Below are 21,636 nucleotides of genomic sequence, written 5' to 3'. Positions count from 1 at the left end.
AATTCAGGTCTAGAATTCAGAAAGCAAAGCTTTAAAACATGCTTTCTCTGTAAATTCATCCTCTTCGTTGCCATAGTTTTTGTGATTTTATATTATTACTTCAATACAAATTTCATTATAAGGATCTGAATCAAAAAAAAAAAAAAAGAAAGAAAAGGATCTGAATCGCAATAGAGAATCTGGAAAAAGTTCACCAAAGTACACAAGAGGGCTGAGTTGAATTATGAAATGGCTTCACTTGATAAAAGATTGCCCAAGTAAACAAACAGAGCATAGTTCCTGTTCAAAAGGAAAGTCACTTTGTCTCCATGGAATTATATATTCATTTGTTCAGAGTTTTACGTGTATAAATAAAGTAAACTATAATTAGTTTTTCATGGAATATTTTTTCTTAATACTGTATGTTGGAGACAATTTAAACTTTAAGAAGATTAAGGTTTATCAATGTTGAACAGTCTTTTACGGAAGAAAAAAAAACTTGAGCTTTACAAAACTGAATTAGTCTCTACTTAAAAAAAAGCAATGCTCCCTGCCAGAACAATGGTTAACAGATGAACTTCTGGGCAACTGGATATGGTGTATGTGTCCCAGACATGTTGTTTCAAGTAGATTTTACCTTAAAATTATTGAGACATATGGTAAGTACGTTGGCTTTTTAAGTGTAACTTCGAGTTTAGTGTATCTTTGCCAGATGGATAGCACTAGTTTTTCAGCACAATTTATGAAAACACTCATTTTATAGATACTTTATCTTAGTATTTGTGAGGAAAATGATCATCTGATTGCAACAGTTTCATACATCATAAACTGCTTCATTGTATGTCATCAAAGTTTACTTTGAAAAAATATTCAGAGACCATAGATATATACACACACATACATACGTATATATGCTCTCTGAATATTATGTGTGTGTGTGTATATAAACAGACAATGTCTAGAAACAGATAATGTTGTTTTTTCTGTACTTTATTCTTTGAAATGAGATTCATCATTAAAATAATAAGATTCATTTATGCTAAATAAATGAAACTTCCCTTTTCACAAATGAAGACAGAATTAGTATTGTAGTTAGCAAAAAGAAATGAAGACCTCAGAAAGAGACCAGCTGTTTACTCAGGGATGGCAGGAACAACGTGCCAGGTTCCAGGATCTAGTCTTGAGCTTCACAGGTCCAGAAACACCATTATTCCATGGTCAGATTCTCAAGGACTGCTTAATGCTAACCAAACTCATGAAAGATTATATTGATATACTGTGAAGTCTATTTGTTCACCACTGTATTTCCAGCCAAGATGAAGTCACAGGGACCAGATTTTCTCTCCTGCCTGAAACAGCAAGAACAGAAAATGAACAACATATATGAAACCACAATTTTTAAAACACTGGACATAAGACAAGGAGGGAGAGTCATACCTGAGATGGAAAACAAATGAGATGAGCCCTATGGATTGCCCCAGGTCACTGGCTTGAGAGAGTTTCCAGGGACACACAGGAGAAATCCAGTTGACTCCCTCAACCAGTGGACTCCCTGGGTTGAGAAGGAGCTGAGAGGCCAGGGAGGGCAAGGCACCTAGAGCTCCCAGGCCATAGCACCAGAGAAGGAGAGAGCTGCACAGAGAGAGACACCTAAGGTCTGCAGAGGGATGTCTCAAGTATTCAGCTGACCTGAGCACATATGAGGAAACAAGCAAGGCCTGGAAACAGCTGTCCGAAGGATTCAAGGGATCAGTGCTGGGCAGTCATGCGGGGCTGGGAACAGTGTCTGTTCCCACCAGCCAAACTGGGAGGCCTCAAAATGCACAGGGTGGAAGAGATCTTCAAGATGGCGGAAGAGTAAGACATGGAATTGACCTTCCTCCCCACAAATACATCAGAAATACATCTACACGTGGAACAAGTCCTACAGAACACCTACTGAACGCTGGCAGAAGACCTCAGACTTCCCAAAAGGCAAGAAACTCCCCACATACCTTGGTAGGGCAAAAGAAAAAAGAATAAACAGAGACAAAAGGATAGGGACGGGACCTGCACCAGTGGGAGGGAGCTGTGAAGGAGGAAAGGTTTCCACACACTAGGAAGCCCCTTCGCTGGCGGAGACAGGGAGTGGCGAGGGGGAAGCTTCGGAGCCACGGAGGAGATTGCAGCAACAGGGGTGCGGAGGGCAAAGCGGAGAGATTCCCGCACAGAGGATTGGTGCTGACCAGCACTCACCAGCCCTAGAGGCTTGTCTGCTCACCCGCTGGGGTGGGCGGGGGCTGGGAGCTCAGACTCGGGCTTCGGAGGTCGGATCCCAGGGAGAGGACTGGGGTTGGCTGCATGAGCACATTGTGAAGGGGACTAGTGCACCACAGCTAGCCAGGAGGGAGTCTGGGAAAAGTCTAGACTTGCCTAAGAGGCAAGAGACCATTGTTTCAGGGTGCGCGAGGAGAGGGGATTCAAAACACCGCCTAAACGAGCTCCAGAGATGGGCGCGGGCTGTGGCTATCAGCGCGGACCCCAGAGACGGGCATGAGATGCTAAGGCTGCTGCTGCAGCCACCAAGAAGCCTGTGTACAAGCACAGGTCACTGTCCACACCTCCCCTCCCGGGAGCCTGTGTAGCCCTCCACTGCCAGGGTCCCGTGATCCAGGGACAACTTCCCCAGGAGAACACACGGCACGCCTCAGGCTGCTGCAACGTCATGCCAGCCTCTACCGCTGCAGGCTCGCCCCACATTCCATACCCCTCCCTCCCCCTAGCCTGAGTGACCAAATCCCCCTAATCAGCTGCTACTTAACCCCATCCTGTCTAGGCAGGAACAGACGCCCTCAGGCGACCTACACACAGAGGTGGGGCCAATGCAAAGCTGAACCCCAGGAGCTGTGCAAATAAAGAAGAGAAAGGGAAATCTCTCCCAGCAGCCTCAGGAGCAGCAGATTAAATCTCCACAATCAACTTGATGTACCCTGAATCTGTGGAATACCTGAATAGACAACGAATCATCCCAAAATTGAGGCAGTGGACTTTGGGAGCAACGATATATATGTTTTTTTCCTTTTTGTCTTTTTGTGAGTGTGTATGTGTATGCTTCATTGTGTGGTTTTGTCTGTATAGCTTTGCTTTTACCATTTGTCCTACGGTTCTGTCTGTCCGTGTTTTTTTGTTTTTGTTTTTTTTACTAAGTTTTTAGTGCTTGTTATCATTGGTGGATTTGTTTTTGGTTTGGTTGCTCTCTTCTTTCTTTTTTTTTCTTTTTTTATTGCTTTTTAATTTTTAATATTTTTTATTTTAATAACTTTATTTTATTTTTTATTTCTTTCTTTCTTTTTTTCTCCCTTTTCTTCTGAGCCGTGTGGCTGACAGGGTCTTGATGCTCCAGCTGGGTGTCAGGTCTGTGCCTCTGAGGTGGGGGAGCCGAGTTCAGGACATCGGTTCACCAGAGACCACCCGGCTCCACATAATATCAAACAGCGAAAGCTCTCCCAGAGATCTCCATCTCAGCGCTAAGACCCAGCTCCACTCAATGACCAGCAAGCGACAGTGCAGGACACCATATGACAAACAACTAGCAACACAGGAACACAACCCCACAAATTAGCAGAGAGGCTGCCTAAAATAATAATAAGGTCACAGGCATCCCAAAACACACCACTGGGCACAGTCCTGCCCACCAGAAAGACAAGATCCAGCCTCATCCACCAGAACACAGGCACTAGTCCCCACCACCAGAAAGCCTACACAACCCACTGAACCAACCTAAGCCACTGGGGACAGACACCAAAAACAACGGGAACTACAAACCTGCAGAAAAGGAGACCCCAAACACAGTAAGATAAGCAAAATGAGAAGACAGAGAGACACAGAGCAGATGAAGGAGCAAGGTAAAAACCCACCAGACCAAACAAACGAAGAGGAAATGGGCAGTATACCTGAAAAAGAATTCAGAGTAATCATAGTAAAGATGATCCAAAATCTTGGAAATAGAATGGAGAAAGTATAAGAAACATTTACCAAGGACCTAGAAGAACTAAAGAGCAAACAAACAGTGATGAACAACACAATAAATGAAATTAAAAATTCTCTAGAAGGAATCAATAGCAGAATAACTGAGTCAGAAGAAGGGGTCAGTGACCTGGAAGATAAAATAGTGGAAATAATTACCACAGAGCAAAATAAAGAAAAAAGAATGAAAATAATTGAGGACAGTCTCAGAGACCTCTGGGACAATATTAAATGCACCAACATTCGCATTATAGGTGTCCCAGAAGAATAAGAGAAAAAGAAAGGGACTGAGAAAATATTTGAAGAGATTATAGTTGAAAACTTCCCTAATATGGGAAAGGAAATAGTTAATCAAGTCCAGGGAGTGCAGAGAGTCCCGTACAGGATAAATCCAAGGAGAAACATGCCAATACACATATTAATCAAACTATCAAAAATTAAATACAAAGGAAAAATATTAAAAGCAGCAAGGGAAAAGCAACAAATAACATACAAGGGAATCCCCATAAGGTTAACAGATGATCTTTCACCAGAAACTCTGCAAGCCAGAAGGGAGTGGCAGGACATGTTTAAAGTGATGAAAGGGAAAAACCTACAACCAAGATTACTCTACCCAGCAAGGATCTCATTCAGATTTGATGGAGAAATTAAAACCTTCACAGACAAGCAAAAGCTAAGAGAATTCAGCACCACCAAACCAGCTTTACAACAAATGCTAAAGTAACTTCTCTACGCAGGAAACACAAGAGAAGGAAAAGACCTACAATAGCAAACCCAAAACAATTAAGAAAATGGTAATAGGAACATACATATTGATAATTACCTTAAATGTAAATGGATTAAATGCTCCAGCCAAAAGACATAGGGTGGCTGAATGGGTAAAAAAACAAGACCCGTACATATGTTGTCTACAGAGACCGACTTCAGACCTAGGGACACATACAGACTGAAAGTGAGGGGATGGAAAAAGATATTCCATGCAAATGGAAATCAAAAGAAAGCTGGAGTAGCAATTCTCATATAAGACAAAATAGACTTTAAAATAAAGACTATTACAAGAGAGAAAGAAGGACACTACATAATGATCAAGGTATCAATCCAAGAAGAAGATATAACAATTGTAAATATTTATACACCCAACATAGGAACACCTCAATATATAAGGCAAATGCTAACAGCCGTAAAAGGGGAAATTGACATTAACACAATCATAGTAGGGGACTTTAACACCCCACTTTCACCAATGGACAGATCATCCAAAATGAAAATAAATAAGGAAACACAAGCTTTAAATGATACATTAACAAGATGCACTTAATTGATATATATAAGACATTCCATCCAAAAACAACAGAATACACTTTCTTCTCAAGTGCTCATGGAACATTCTTCACGATAGATCATATCTTTGGTCATAAATTAAGCCTTGGTAAATTTTGGAAAATTGAAATTGTATCAAGTATCTTTTCTGACCACAGTGCTATGAGACTAGATAGCAATTACAGGAAAAAAATCTGTAAAAAATAAAAACACATTTAGGCTAAACAATACACTACTTTGTAACCAAGAGATCACTGAAGAAATCAAAGAGGAAATCAAAAAATACCTAGAAACAAATGACAATAAAACACGACAACCCAAAACCTATGGGATGCAGCAAAAGCAGTACTAAGAGGGAAGTTTATAGCAATACAATCCTACCTCAAGAAACATCTCAGATAAACAACCTAACATTACACCTAAAGCAATTAAAGAAAGAAGAACAAAACCCCCAAAGTCAGCAGAAGGAAAGAAATCATAAATATCAGATCAGAAATAAATGAAAAAGAAATGAAGGAAACAATAGCAAAGATCAGTAAAACTAAAAGCTGATTCTTTGAGAAAATAATCAAAATTGATAAACCATTAGCCAGACTCATCAAGAAAAAAACGGAGAAGACTCAAATCAGTAGAATTAGAAACGAAAAAGGAGAAATAACAACTGACACTGCAGAAATACAAAGGATCATGAGAGATTACTACAAGCAACTATATGCCAGTAAAATGGACAACCTGGAAGAAATGGACACATTCTTAGAAAAGCACAACGTTCTGAGACTGAAGCAAGAAGAAATAGAAAATATAAACAGACCAATCACAAGCAGTGAAATTGAGACTGTGATTTAAAAATCTTCCAACAAACAAAAGCCCAGGACCAGATGGCTTCACAGGCGAATTCTATCAAACATTCAGAGAAGAGCTAACACCTATCCTTCTCAAACTCTTCCAAAATATAGCAGAGGGAGGAACACTCCCAAACTCATTCTACGAGGCCACTGTCACCCTGATACCAAAACCAGACGAAGATGTCACAAAGAAAGAAAACTACAGGCCAATATCACTGATGAACATAGATGCAAAAATCCTCAACAGGGCTTCCCTGGTGGCGCAGTGGTTGAGAGTCCGCCTGCCGATGCAGGGGACGTGGGTTCGTGCCCCGGTCCGGGAAGATCCCACATGCCGCGGAGCGGCTGGGCCCGTGAGCCATGACCACTGAGCCTGCACGTCCGGAGCCTGTGCTCCGCAACGGGAGAGACCACAGCAGTGAGAGGCCCGCGTACCGCAAAAAAAAAAAAAAAAAAAAAAAAAATTATAAAAAAAAAAAAAAAAAAAAATCCTCAACAAAATACTAGCAAACAGAATCCAACAGCACATTAAAAGGATCACATAACCACCACGATCAAGTGGGATTTATCCCAGGAATGCAAGGATTCTTCAATATATGCAAATCAAGCAATGTGATAAACCATATTAACAACTTAAAGGATTAAAAACCATATGATCATCTCAATAGATGCAGAGAAAGCTTTTGACAAAATTCAACACCCATTTATGATAAAAACCCTCCAGAAAGTAGGCATAGAGGGAACTTACCTCAACAAAATAAAGGCCATATATGACAAAGCCACAGCCAACATCATTCTCAATGGTGAAAAACTGAAACCATTTCCACTAAGTTCAGGAACAAGACAAGGTTGCCCACTCTCACCATTATTATTCAACGTAGTTTTGGAAGTTTTAGCCACAGCAATCAGAGAAGAAAAAGAAATAAAAGGAATCCTAATTGGAAAAGAGGAAGTAAAGCTGTCACTGTTTGCAGATGACATGATACTATACATAGAGAATCCTAAAGATGCTGCCAGAAAATTTGTAGAGCTAATCAATGAATTTGGTAATGTAGCAGGATACAAAATTAATGCACAGAGATCTCTTGCATTCCTATACACTAATGATGAAAAATTTGAAAGAGAAATTAAGGAAACACTCCCATTCACCATTGCAAGAAAAAGCATAAAATATATGGGAATAAACCTACCTAAGGAGACAAAAGACTTGCATGCAGAAAACTATGACACTGATGAAAGATATTAAAGATGATACAAACAGATGGAGAGATATACCATGTTCTTGGATTGGAAGAATCAACATTGTGCAAATGACTGTACTATCCAAGGCAATCTACAGATTCAGTGTAATCCCTATCAAACTACCAATGGCATTTTTCACAGAACTAGAACAAAAAATTTCACAATTTGTATGGAAACACAAAAGATCCCGAATAGCCAAAGCAATCTTGAGAAAGAAAAATGGAGCTGGAGGAATCAGGCTCCCTAACTTCAGACTACACTACAAAGCTTCAGTAATCAAGACAATATGGTACTGGCACAAAAACAGAAATATATATCAATGGAACAGGATAGAAAGCCCAGAGATAATCCCACATACATATGGTCACCTTAATTTTGATAAAGGAGGCAAGAATATACAATGGAGAAAAGACAGCCTCTTCAATAAGTGATGCTGCGAAAACTGGACAGCTACATGTAAAAGAATGAAATTAGAACACTCCCTAACACCATAAACAAAAATAAACTCAAAATGGATTAAAGACCTAAATATAAGGCTAGACACTATAAAACTCTTAGAGGAAAACATAGGCAGAACTCTCTGTGACGTAAATCACAGCAAGATCCTTTTTGACCCACCACCTATAGAAATGGAAATAAAAAGAAAAATAAACAAATGGGACCTAATGAAACTTAAAAGCTTTTGCACAGCAAAGGAAACCATAAATAAGACAAAAAGACATTCCTCAGAATGGGAGAAAATATTTACAAATGAAGCAACTGACAAAGGATTAATCTCCAAAATTTACAAGCAGCTCATGCACCTCAATATCAAAAATACAAACAACCCAATCTAAAAATGGGCAGAAGACCTAAATACACATTTCTCCAAAGAAGATATACAGCTTGCCAAGTAACACATGAAAGAATGCTCAACATCACTAATCATTAGAGAAATGCAAATCAAAACTACAATGAGGTATCACCTCACACCAGTCAGAATGGCCATCATGAAAAAATCTACAAACAATAAATACTGGAGAGGGTGTAGAGAAAAGGGAACCCTCTTGTACTCTTGGTGGGAATGTAAATTAATAAAGCCATTATGGGGAACAGTATGGAGGATCCTTAAAAAACTAAAAATAGGACTACCATATGACCCAACAATCCCACTACTGGGCATATACCCTGAGAAAACCGTAATTCAAAAAGAGTCATGTACCAGAATGTTCATTGCAGCTCTATTTACAATAGCCAGGACATGGAAGCAACCAAGTGTCCATCAACAGATGAATGGATAAAGAAGATGTGGCAATATATACAATGGAATATTACTCAGCCATAAAAAGAAACGAAATTGAGTTATTTCTAGTGAGATGGATGGATCTAGAGTCTGTCATACAGAGTGAAGTAAGTCAGAAAGAGAAAAACAAATACCGTATGCTAATACATATATATGGAATCTCAAAGAAAAAAAAGGGTTATGAAGAATCTAGGGGCAGGACAGGGATAAAGATGCAGACGTAGAGAATGGACTTGAGGACACGGGGAAGGGGAAGGGGAAGCTGGGATGAAGTGAGAGAGTTGCATGGACTTATATATACTACCAAGTGTAAACTAGATAGCTAGTGGGAAGCAGCCACATAGCGCAGGGAGATCAGCTCAGTTCTTTGTGACCACCTATAGGGATGGGATAGGGAGAGTGGGAAGGAGACGCAAGAGGGAGGGGATATGGGGATATATATATATACGTATAGCTGATTCACTTTGTTATAAAGCTGAAACTAACACCCCGTTGTAAAGCAATTATACTCCAATAAAGATATTTTAAAAAATTGTAATGCAAAAAAAAAAAAAAAGAAAAGAAATGCACAGGGTATTGAGAGGTGTACCCAGAAGGTGTTTGCCTCTGTATTGCGGAATAGTTAACCCTAGTCTGAGCACTGCTCAGGTCCCACTTGTTAAAAGTAAGACCCAAATGGATCAAACTGTTTCCACGTAATTTAACTGCCTCCCAGAATAGACGATCTGGGAGGTCAGCTTAGTGATCAGACTGCTTAGTGAGCGTGATGAAAGCAAAGGGGAAAGTGCCGTCCGGAGGGCTGGGTCACCCAGGCAAACTGTACCCACCTCCCCTGCCGAAGCACAACTTGACACTTCTCCAGGGACCACACGGCCTGTCCCCGAGGTCCAGCCCCTTTCCTGGGATAAATCCAACCAGACTACCAATTTCAAGGTTCCACTTTATAGGTTATATATAACGTATTAATTTGGATTCAAGATTTTATATTCAAGGTTCCCAAAGCCTTGACTGACTACGAATGTTTTCAAACCTCTTAAGTCACACATTTGCATGACTCTGGGTAGGTGACATTATTACACGTTGACCCTCCTAATTGCATCCTTAGAGTGTAACCTCATGTCTTATGTGATAGGGTACCTTTATCACATCTCTGCACTAACTAGTGTTGTGGATGAGAAATATTAAGAAATATCATGAAGAAAGTAAAAGAGTAGTGCTCTATAGAAAGGAATTAAAGTAACAACTAATCTACTAGTTCTTAAGAATATAGTTGTAGTACAATGTCTTCTAAGCTTTGCACATGGGAGGCATCCAGTAAATATTTGTTGAATGAATGAATATTTTTATTTAATATTGGTTTCAAACTATGACATTATGTTATTTACTATTATTGAAAATTCATTTTAAAAGATTTTAATATTTCCTTTCTTGAGATAATATTTTATTTTATATTCAGTAAATTAGACTTTGGTTGCAAAGGTAGAAATTAAAACAAGGTTTTTTATTTTTAGTTTGAAGCACTATTTGCTTATTAGAATATGTAATATATATTGTTCACTACTTCTCTTTAATATTTATTTATTTATTTGGTTGCGCTGGGTGTTAGTTTCAGCAGGCGGGCTCCTTAGTTGCACCTCACGGGCTCCTCAGTTGTGGCATGCGAACTCCTAGTTGTAGCATGCATGTGGGATCTAGCTCCCAGACCAGGGATCGAACCCAGGCCCCCTGCATTGGGAGCGCAGAGTCTTATCCACTGTGCCACCAGGGGAGTCCCTGTTCATTACTTTTGAATTTAATACATTAGCAACTTATCTCTGATCTGTGAGGCTTCTTTATTTGTAGGAACCTGAATCACTTCATCCTAGCCATTCACCAGAATCTTCCAGCCAGACTGCTGATGAGTACCAACCAGCTGGTGGTAGTTTTTTTAAAACAGTTTTAGAGATGGGGAAATGAAAAGCCTAGAATTGCCCCAAAGTGTAGACTTGGAATTGCCTGTGAGAATTGCTTAGAGTGACAGGTCAAGTCTATGTCCCCACACTTCTCCTTTGAGATCTCAGTTTGTTCCTTAATTCTTTGTCATGACAGAAAGTCAGAAGGAAAAAAAAATGCATCCTCACACTGGAAGGGAGCAAGGTAGTGAGGCATTCTGTGAGGTCCATCATCTCCCAGAACTTTCCCGAACCCACATAGACCGCTTAGAGCAGTGTTTCCAAAGTATGGGTCATGACCTGTGAGTCCTGAAATCAATTTGATGGGTCACTAGATGTAGTGGTTCACCAGAAAATTTTTTGATGAAATAGAGTAGAAACAGAATGCATTACACATAGTGAAGAGCTAAACATTGTTTTACAGCAATGTTTTGTTTCAGTTATAAATATGAGTGTGTACTACATGTGCATGTGCACCTGTGCTGGGTAAATAGATTATGATAAATATGGTAAATAGTAGATTGTGGTCAAAAAAGTTTGAAATCTTCTGCCTTAAGGGACTCAGCTTCCAAGGTCAGGGAAGGCAAGAAGACCTCAGCAGAAAGAAAACTCTATCACAGAGAACCTCTTTCCAAACCACTAAAAAATCATGGCTCAGCAGTGAGCAGTACAGTGTAGTGTAGTGGTTAAGAGCATACCCAGGCTTTGGAGTTAGACTTAGGGAGAAATCTCAATCCTTCCATTCACTAGCTGCAGGACAGGTATCTACAAGTGGGAATCATGGTTGTACTCTAACCTGTTACCTGGTGATGTTGTATGGATTAAATGCAGTAGCACATCCAAAGGCCTTAGCATGTTTCCTAGACCACAGCAAGCTCTCATGAATGATACATGTACATAAGGGATCGATGGTTCCTTTAGTATCCAAAGTGAAGAAAGGAAATGGAAACTAAGATTTTCTGAAAGTCTCCTATGTGCCAGGAATGTCAAGAAATCTTACTCAAGTTCTCTTATTTAAGGACCACTCTAGAAGTTTTGTGTTCTTCAGGGTTAGAAAGGTCAAGCTATGCCTCCATAGCTAATTCCGGATTCAAACCTAGGACTGCTTATGTCAAAATCCACACAGGGTGGTTATCAAAGAATAGTTACGATGATGACCATGAAAAGGAAGAAAAAATAAATTATTTTTTAAACCCAAGATCATAACCCTTTTCCTTTCAATCGTTTCTAGTGCATCGCACATCAAACCTGTTGTGGCTCCTGGTGGTATTATTTGAACACTAGGATAGTTTCAGGGTTATCACCATCCACTGGAATGTTAGACCAAGAAGACAGGGGTTTCTCTTTGTTTACTGCTGCATCCCCAGTGCGTAGAACCAAGAAATATTTGTTGAATGAGTGAATGAATGAATTCCTGTTCTACAGAAATCTACATCCAGAGTTGGTTTAAAGGAACATAGCACAAAAATAGTCACTGAGTCTTTAAGAGAATCCATCTATCTGGTGATGGCAATGACTCTGGAACTGCCCAAAGACACATGAGAGCCATGTTTACATGGAACTACCTCTTTGTAACAACAGAATATTATTTGGCTCTCAAATCTATATTTATTTCTTGCCCCATAGTACTGGGTTATAAAGTAATAGAGTAGAAGACATATTAAGACCATAAAATACCCAGGCCATTTCTGAGGTCTTGAGAATCAGACCCCAGCAGGACCTAAGAGTGTGTTTTATCAGTGATGTTGGCAGCTACCTAACAGAGTACCCCAGGAGCAAACCATCATGTTCAAGCAGATCGTTGTCCAAAATATATAATATAAAAAGAGAGGAGAGAACTTTATTTGGAACATATTATACAAAGTGATTGATTAGATTTGCCTCCATTGAAATCCATTTACAGAGAAAATTATATTAAACATCATCTACTGAAGGAACCAACAAAATCTTCATCATCGTCAGATTTTTAAGGAAGGAATAAGCAGCTCTCTTTCTTCACTGAGGTTGAGGACAGTCTTACTTTCAGGCAGGGGATGGACTAGATGTCCTTGTTGGGTCCTTCCCTAGTTTATCATGGCATCTTCGTCATCACTGAGTGTTTAGAAATCCCATGGAACAGTAGAGATACACAGCAGTATAAATGCGAGTTAAAGCTGAGAAGTGGATGTCTTTTACAAATGGGTTAGAAAATTGAGCATTCACTGGGAAAGCAGGCCATAGAGAAAACATAGGAGACCAAAGATTTCAGGTCTCTATGCCTATAATTTTGAATCACTGCCATAAAAAAGGAGTCTATTGATGTCTGGGGAAACTGAAAATGGTCATGGTAAATGGAAGCTGTATGGTTCATTTACCGCTATAAAAGATTCCATCAGCTCTTCTGTAGGCTATTATAGCTGCATTTGAAAATGTGAATGTTCAAGTAAGATTCAATAGCAACTACCCAAGACTGGATTAAAAACTGTGTTTGATGGTTTATCATTTTTTAGAATGCTGGTGAATATAATGATTTACTAAAGAAATTTGAGTCAATTAAAAGGTTTGTTGCAGGAAATCGTTATAAATCTCTGGGTTTGGTTTTGTTTCACAGTTTTTCACCTTTGAGCAGTACAAGAAATTGCTAGGATATGTGTCACTGTCACCAGCATTGGTAAGTGAGAGTATTTATTATACTTAAGTGTGTGTGTTATTTCATACAGCAAAATCTGGAAACAAAAACCCTTTTGATTCCCCAGGCTCAGCTACTAAAATATGAATTCGAGTTATTCAATGTTCAGCTACTTGTTGAAAGCCATCTTCCTAATAACTCACAATTTGGCCATTTTATAGCTCCCAGTGATGAATTTATGATAATAATGATACGTGTGGAAAGGCCCATATGAGATATGGTTAAGAATATAAAGAGTACATTTGTCAAAGACTCTTTTGAAGCCAAAACATGTGTATGTTTACATACATACTGCACATATCTATTTATGTGAAAGTCACTGTACCTAAAATTATTTCCTAACAGGTCACTTTTGCAGCTTTTGCTCAAGCTGTATTAACTATAGGACTTCAGGTCACTCTGTGGTCAGATGCAGGCTGAGGGGCCTTTTATAGTTGGGGAGAACAGTGATCTTACAATGACACATCTCAACTATTACATGAAAGTCATTTGGTGATTTGAACATTTGCCGATGCCACTCCTTTCCTTCTTCGTGATTTCGCTGCTTTTCACAAAACAAGTTAAATAATATTGACCAAATAGGTTCTATCAATATGCGTGCAGCGAGAGCCCCAGAGAGAGCCAATGCACTAATTTCTCCCCCAAACCTGCAAAGCAAGACAAAACTAAACTAAACTAAACTAAATCTGCATTGGCCCTCCAATTGGCAATGTGTCGTCCAACGTCCAGGAAAATACCCCAGTTTACCTGCTGGAATGCACCTTAGAACTCAGCCAGAGGGGCAGAGTTCTGAGCTTCAACTCTTTCATTACTTTATTTCTAAAGATTCATTAAGAAGAAGTAACTGCTATTTAAAAAATCATACATACTCCCTTTCTAGGAAGGATCCAATTAAGAAACCTAATAGTGTCACTTTGTTTTATGACAAAGAAACCTCTGGTCCAGCCTCCTGCTTAAACAAGGGGGCTGTGAAGCGGCCTCTCATGGAAGAAGTGGTAGCATGAGTCCTGAAATAAGCTGAGATTTTTTTTTAATTCCTCAGTGTCTTCCCTGACTGTCTCCCTTTACTTTGAAAACATCTTGTTAAAAAGAGGATTAAAAACTTCCTAGCAGGGCTTTCCCGGTGGCGCAGTGGTTAAGAATCCGCCTGCCAATGCAGGGGACACGGGTTCAAGCCCTGGTCCTGGAAGATCCCACAAGCTGCAGAGCAACTAAGCACGTGCGCCATAACTACTGAGCCTGTGCTCTAGAGCCTGCGAACCACAACTACTTAAGCCTGCGCGCCTAGAGCCCATGCTCTGCAACAAGAGAAGCCACCACAATGAGAAGCCCGTGCACCGCAGTGAAGAGTAGCCCCTCTCTGCAACTAGAGAAAGCCCGTGCGTAGCAACGGAGACCCAACACAGCCAAAAATAAATAAATAAAACAAATAAATTTAAAAAAAGAAGAAGAAGCCAATTCTAAAAAAAAAAAAAAAATCTTCCTAGCAAAGGACAGTAAAATACAGTTTCCAGAGGGCCATGGCTGATCCTGTGTCAAGCATTGGTACCATGTGAGAGACTGCACTTCTGTCTTGAGAATTCAAACAGAAAAGCATTTGGCTACTTCAGCTCCTCTCACCGAATTCATGCAAACTGTATACAGTTTTTCTCTTTTCTTGAACTCATTTATTACAGTTTCTTTTTGATACAGCTAGACACTTAAACAGCCATTAAATGTCCCCTAGTGCTCTTACATGAAAAGCCTGGGAGGCTGGGAACCCAACAGTTACCGCTGGTCTCTGGAACAATCTGAGTAACATGATCCGCTGATAGCTGATCAATTCTTTTGACGAGGGACTGCTGAACACTAGTTCTGACAGCAAATGTAGCTGAGTTTTATAGAAGAACAAAAAAGTGAATTACTTGGAAGATTGCGTATAGTAATAAAAACTTGAACATCTGGATTTTAGCTTTTTCAGTCAGAAGAGTTTGGGACTAGTATTTTTTTTTTTCTGCCTTTGGATTCCATGAGGGAAGTCTGAGGTAAATGAATAAAATATTTTGTCTGTTACCCTATACAAATATGTTTAAAATTGTAATAAAGGGGCATGAAAGGAAACATTAGTTATCCCCTCTCTCCTAGAATCTGTATACAATCCCATTCTTCCTCGTCATGCAACAGTAACAGTGGTTTTGTACAGCACTTTACAAAAGGCCTTCACACATTATTTTGACCCTCAGAATAACCGTATTAAATCAAAGATTAGATATTGTTGTCTCCATTTTACATATGAGAAAACAGTGGCTTATAAAAGACTCAGTGATTTTTTTTTCATGGAAAGGCATTTTATTTTAAATATAGCAGTGTGTACATGTCAATCCCAAACTCCCAATCTATCCCCCTCCCCTAACCTTCCCCCCAACCATAACCATAAATTCATTCTCTAAGTCTGTGAGTCTGTTTTGTAAATAGGTTCATTTGTATCATTTTTTTAAGATTCTGTGTGTAAGTGATATCATGTGATATTTGTCTTTCTCTATCTGACTTACTTCACTTAGTATGATAATCTCCATGTCCATCCATGTTGCCGCAAATGACATTATTTCATTCTTTTGAATGTCTGAGTAATATTCCATTGCATATATGTACCACATCTTCTTTAAAAGACTCAGTGATTTAAACACAGAGCTGCAGCTAACACACACGGTGTTTTTGTGTGGATTATGAAGAGGTGCCCCTTTCTCCTGACTGATGCCTTTCTGGCTTGGCAAGTAGGCTGCAGGCTGATTTCAGCCTCCACATGTAACTTTGTGCCCAAACTACTGTACATGGCATCTCTGGTCACACAGCCAATAAAGTGGCAAAACCAGAACCTAAACCCAGACCTCCTGGCTCTGGATCCTGCCCTGGTTCCACCTTGCCTCCCCTTCTAAGGTTATAGAACATTCCTTTCTCCCTTTTCTCTTTTAGTCTCCTACTTTGAAGAAATTAGAGACTCCGAATACAAGCGTCTCTTCTTTACTCTTCACTGACTTTTTTTTTTCTCCTAGTTGTATACAGTATTACCTCTTCCCCTGAAATTAGAGCTTCAGCACCAAAGAATTATTTTTTTCAGCATCTCTTTTGAAGGTTTGAGGCTTTGTTTCATTTTGTTTTCCTGCTGTGTGTGTTTGTGTGTGTGTGTGTGTTTTAATAGTTGTGGTTATTTTTGATACAAAGTTTCTGAAAATCCTTTAAGCATTCTACTCAGTGGAAAATTCTAGAAAGTTGTTCTTTCCTACTGCAGAAGTTCTTAACAGATAACAAATAAGAACCTGATACACAGCCACTTTTTTTTTTTTTTTTTTTTTGCAATACGCGGGCCTCTCACTGTTGTGGCCTCTCCCGTTGCGGAGCACAGGCTCCGGACGCGCAGGCTCAGCGGCCATGGCTCACGGGCCCAGCCACTCCGCGGCACATGGGATCTTCCCGGACCAGGGCACGAACCCGTGTTCCCCACATCGGCAGGCGGACTCTCAACCACTGCGCCACCAGGGGAGGCCCACAGCCACCTTTTGATAAATGTTCTAGATTTTATCTGAGCCCTTCAAGACAACCTATTTATCTCTGACCTCAACTTTTATTCCTCAGCTTCTAGGTCTAGAAGAATAGGGCAATTATCAGTTTAAAAAGTCAGATAAAGGGTTAATTTTAAACTGTTTTTTTTTGTTTCTTAATTTCCTAGAATAATGACTCTAAGAATATGGCTATACATTTAAATATTTTTGGCTATACTGTTTGGTTACCTGAAATTTAGCTTTTTATAAGCATTTTGTTTGTGGTTCTCCTCCTTGAATTTCTTATATGCTCAATAAATGTATTTAAATAGGTGTTTAAAAGTGAAGCTCTCCTTTTTTGAGTCAAACTCTCTTTTAGTTGTTACATGTGCAGATGTTTTAGCATCCACCTTAAATAAGTAAAACAACCTTTCTTTTCATTAAAGGACAAAGTCATTGTTGATGGGGCTTTGACATTTTATTTTGAATTGTTAGGATGTGGTTTGTGGCTTCTGTAATTTCTTCTTCATGAATTGTCAGCATCTAATCAAGATCTAAAGCTGTTTAGTAATGGTATATGGTGCATTTATGTGAGTTTCTCCATTCTCATTATAACATTCAGCTGCATAGTGTAATGAGTAGGATGTTTAACCCCATACACATGATGACTTGTTTTAAAGTATTGATTGACTTAATTTTTCTAGACCTTTGCCATTGCTGGATTGGGATCTGGACTAACAGAAGCCATTGTGGTCAACCCTTTTGAGGTAGTAAAAGTTGGCTTGCAAGCCAATCGGAACAAATTTACAGAGGTAATCATTTAATGTTTTCCTGTTGTTGATGGAATGTAAAAATTATTTTTCAGAATATAACGTCAAATTATGAACCCAGCCCATAGCCACTTGTTAAAGCCATAGCAACTTATTGTTAAGGAAGTAGCATAAGAAAAAGTCAAATTTCTTCCACAAGGAAAGCGTTAACAAAAATGCACTAAATTCTGATGGACGCCATAAAGCAACCATACTCCAATAAAAATTAATTTTAAAAGAAAGTCTAATGGACAAACACATGTTTAGACATTTTTATTTTAGAGTTGTAATGTAATCTATAATGACTTGTTTGGAAATGTTTTCTGTACTTTTGGCAGAACTTCTATTTCACATTTTACTAGAATAGACTATAGCAAAAACCACTAGGATGATAATATTGCTGTGCTTTTTAAAAAAAAATTATGAAGTCATTTGTAAAATTACCTCACACTTTTCCTGACTCCACACACTGCCCTCCCCCAAAGATTCTGATAATCTGTCAAGCTTGTCTTTTGGTTAAATCTGAATGAGCATACTACTAAACCTGTGTAGACGTCACCACTTGGAAATGATGAGTCTTGACATTTAGTCACTGGTACATGATGTTCCATGAAGACAGCTTGCCTTGGTCTGTGCTGCCTTCACTTCCTCGAAGTTGCCGAATAATTCCCTTTAAACCACCAAGTCCAACTGTTCTTGTTTTATTCTTTTGGGTGCCAAGCCCAAGGTAGGGAAAAAATAAGGGGATTGGCAGTCCAGGTCCTTTCTTAGCATTTGAATTTACTTCCACAACTGGGTAGCACATGGTATAAATTCGTTTGGAGTATCTGCTGACCTGAATTTCTCCATAGAAAAGTTCCCCTGCCTACTACTTAAGCATCTGCTAATGGGTGGAGACCCCCTCGCACTCCCACCCCACTTCCTGCCTGCTGCTACTGCCTGAGAGCTCCCTGGCAGCTTCTTGAGCAGGGGTGTGGGAACGGAGAGGGGGCCCCTACTCACCTGTAACTGCCAAGAGCTGCAGAGGACAGGGTTGGCCTGCTACAGCAGATGGTATCTACTCAGAGGATGTCAATCCTAATTAAGGAAGATTTTTTTGTTTTAAGTTTCAAAAGACTGTCTTAATTGCAGAGATATATAGCACTTCAGAAAAGGTTGAAAATCCTGTATTGCCCTAGTCTCTGTTTCTGTTTTGCTTTTTCTCTATTCTTCCTTGAATGATGGGAAAAGATGGCAAGGACCAGGAACAAATAAAAAGAAACACTTTTAAATGTCCTGTCAATATGGAGCATTAAAGACAACCCCCATGGAATCTGCTCAAGGAAAATTTGGCTGGGAGAATTACCAGCTAGAAGAAAACTTGGGGCTCCCCATTTAGTGTCCCATTTTTACCCATTTGGAAGCTTGTCTTGGGGCAGCAAGGAGTGAGCAAAAGAATACACAGGCCTGGGCTTCCCTGGTGGTGCAGTGGTTGAGAGTCCGCCTGCCGATGCGGGGGAGACGGGTTCGTGCCCCGGTCCGGGAAGATCCCACATACCGCGGAGCGTCTGGACCCGTGAGCCATGGCCGCTGAGCCTGCTCATCTGGAGCCTGTGCTCCGCAACGGGAGAGGCCACAACAGTGAGAGGCCCGCGTACCGCAAAAAAAAAAAAAAAAAAAAAAGAATACACAGGCCTTCAAACTGCAGTCCTTTATCAAGACAGCATGCAAGCAGAGGAACACAAATGGGACAGAGCACCAAGAAGCACTCACAGGAATGAAAATAACGAAGTATCACAGCACCCCTGCTCATGCCTAATGTTCTTTTTCTCTCCTCTGCCCTCAGGGAGCTTCTACACTGAGGCCATGTAAGAGCTGCTAATGTTTTGCACATGCTGAGGCCTTGCTAGAACATGGTAAACACCCTTCCAGCCCAACACAAGAATGCTACATGTGCACGTGCTCCTATAGTTCATTGACACGAGTGTGGTCTGTGTAAATAGTTTATGTATATACAGCCATTTTTCTAAGTGGGAGAGGATGGGGAACTTGTTTGAGGTCATTTCTTTTGCAGAATCCACTGAACTGGATTCATTGTCAGGTATGTACTTAGACAAAATAAAATCTATTAGGTACCCTATAAAATATTTGTCATATTACTTCAACTAGTCAGAACTTGGTAAAACAGAGATCACATAGGTCACACATGTCAGCATTTTGTTTCCAGCAACTGTCAGGATTCAGTAGCTGATCAGAGGTGGCACTTTATTGGTCAAAGGTGCCAATATTGATCAAATTGAAAAGTAGTTAGTGCATAGTCAGTCACCCAACATAAGGTCATGGGACTATGCCTATTACAAAAAAAAATCTGAGTGAAAGGAATGACGTGATAAGAATAGCAAATTTCAAACTGACAAAGGATTAATCTCCAAAATATACAAGCAGCTCATGCAGCTCAATATCAAAAAAACAAACAACCCAATCCAAAAATGGGCAGAAGACCTAAATAGACATTTCTCCAGAGAAGATATACAATGAGGTATCACCTCACACCAGTCAGAATGGTCATCATCAAAAAATCTACAAACAATAAATGCTGGAGAGGGTGTGGAGAAAAAGGAACCCTCTTGCACTGTTGGTGGGAATGTAAATTGATGCAGCCACGATGGAGAACAGTATGGAGGTTCCTCAAAAAACTAAAATTAGAACTACCATATGACCCAGGAATCCCATTACTGGACGTATACCCTGAAAATACCCTGACAAATAATTCAAAAAGAATCATGTGCCACAATGTTCATTGCAGCTCTATTTACAATAGCCAGGACATGGAAGCAACCTAAGTGTCCATCAGCAGATGAATGGATAAAGATGTGGCACATATATACAATGGAATATTACTCAGCCATAAAAAGAAATGAAATTGAGTTATTTGTAGTGAGGTGGATGGACCTAGAGACTGCCATACAGAGTGAAGTAAGTCAGAAAGAGAAAAACAAATACTATATGCTAACACATATATATGGAATCTAAAAAAAAAAAAAAGTTTCTGAAGAACCTAGGGGCAGGACATGGATAAAGACACAGACATAGAGAATGGACTTGAGGACATGGGGAGGGGGAAGGGTAAGCTGGGACAAAGTGAGAGAGTGGCATGGACATATATACACTACCAAACATAAAATAGATAGCTAGTGGGAAGCATCTGCGTAGCACAGGGAGATCAGCTTTGTGACCACCTAGAGGGGTGGGATAGGGAGGGTGGGAGGGAGATGCAAGAAGGAGGAGATATGGGAATATATGTATATGTATAGCTGATTCACTTTGTTATAAAGCAGAAACTAACACACCATTGTAAAGCAATTATACTCCAATAAAGATGTTTAAAAAAGAAGAGCAAATTTCAGATCTAGACATTTAAAAATACCTACCAGTCATTTGGGGCAAGTGCAGCTGTTTTCTCTGTCTTTTGTCGAGAACTCATTAACTCCAAAGCCTACGTCTATTGACTAGCACGTCCTTTTATCCAACAAGTGATACCCTTTTGTTAATCTGTACCTGTGTTGAATTAATCCAAAACAATGTTAGGTGCGCTCATTTCAGCATCTGTATGGCAAAGAATAATTAATACTTTCTTCATTCTCAGGCTTTGTAGGTTGTCAAGAATTATGGGGTGGGTGGGCGGGGAGAGGAAGAGGAAGAGAAAGGGAGGAAGAAAGGAATTAAATTTTTTTTTTTAGGAATTAATTTAATGCCTACAGCATTTAAAGATTATGCTTCCTTTTTTAAGAAAAAAAGTTTTAATTCTGGTATAAAGTTTTAGTTATGTATAGATAATGCATATTTATGTTAGGAGACACCAAAAAAACTACATATTTCTGTATGTACATATAAGTGTACAGATGTACTAAAAATGGTCTAGACTCTCAAGCAGTGCTGTCCAAAAATAAAAATATAACATGTGCCACCTATATGTAAAAAGGTAAAAAGAAACAGATGAAATTAAATTATATATTATTTAACCCAGTATATCCAAAATATTATCATTTCAAAATGTA

General features: G+C 39.5%; 1 protein-coding gene across 2 annotated transcripts in view; it reads left to right on the top strand.

The window, feature by feature from the left end:
* The window catches only part of SLC25A21 (solute carrier family 25 member 21), a 534,325-nt gene that overhangs the window by 461,371 nt on the left and 51,318 nt on the right, over nucleotides 1-21,636 (top strand). For both annotated transcript variants that reach the window (XM_004269980.3, XM_033428396.2), the window contains 2 exons: nucleotides 13,195-13,254; nucleotides 17,495-17,602. In XM_004269980.3, coding sequence (XP_004270028.1) covers nucleotides 13,195-13,254; nucleotides 17,495-17,602 — 168 coding nt within the window. The remainder of the gene's footprint in view (nucleotides 1-13,194; nucleotides 13,255-17,494; nucleotides 17,603-21,636) is intronic.

The sequence above is a fragment of the Orcinus orca genome, chromosome 2, assembly GCF_937001465.1.
Source record: "Orcinus orca chromosome 2, mOrcOrc1.1, whole genome shotgun sequence".
NCBI classification, from domain to species: Eukaryota; Metazoa; Chordata; class Mammalia; order Artiodactyla; family Delphinidae; genus Orcinus; species Orcinus orca.
The sequence above is the reverse complement of the archived record's forward strand: the minus strand, read 5'-3'. Positions and strand labels throughout refer to the sequence as shown.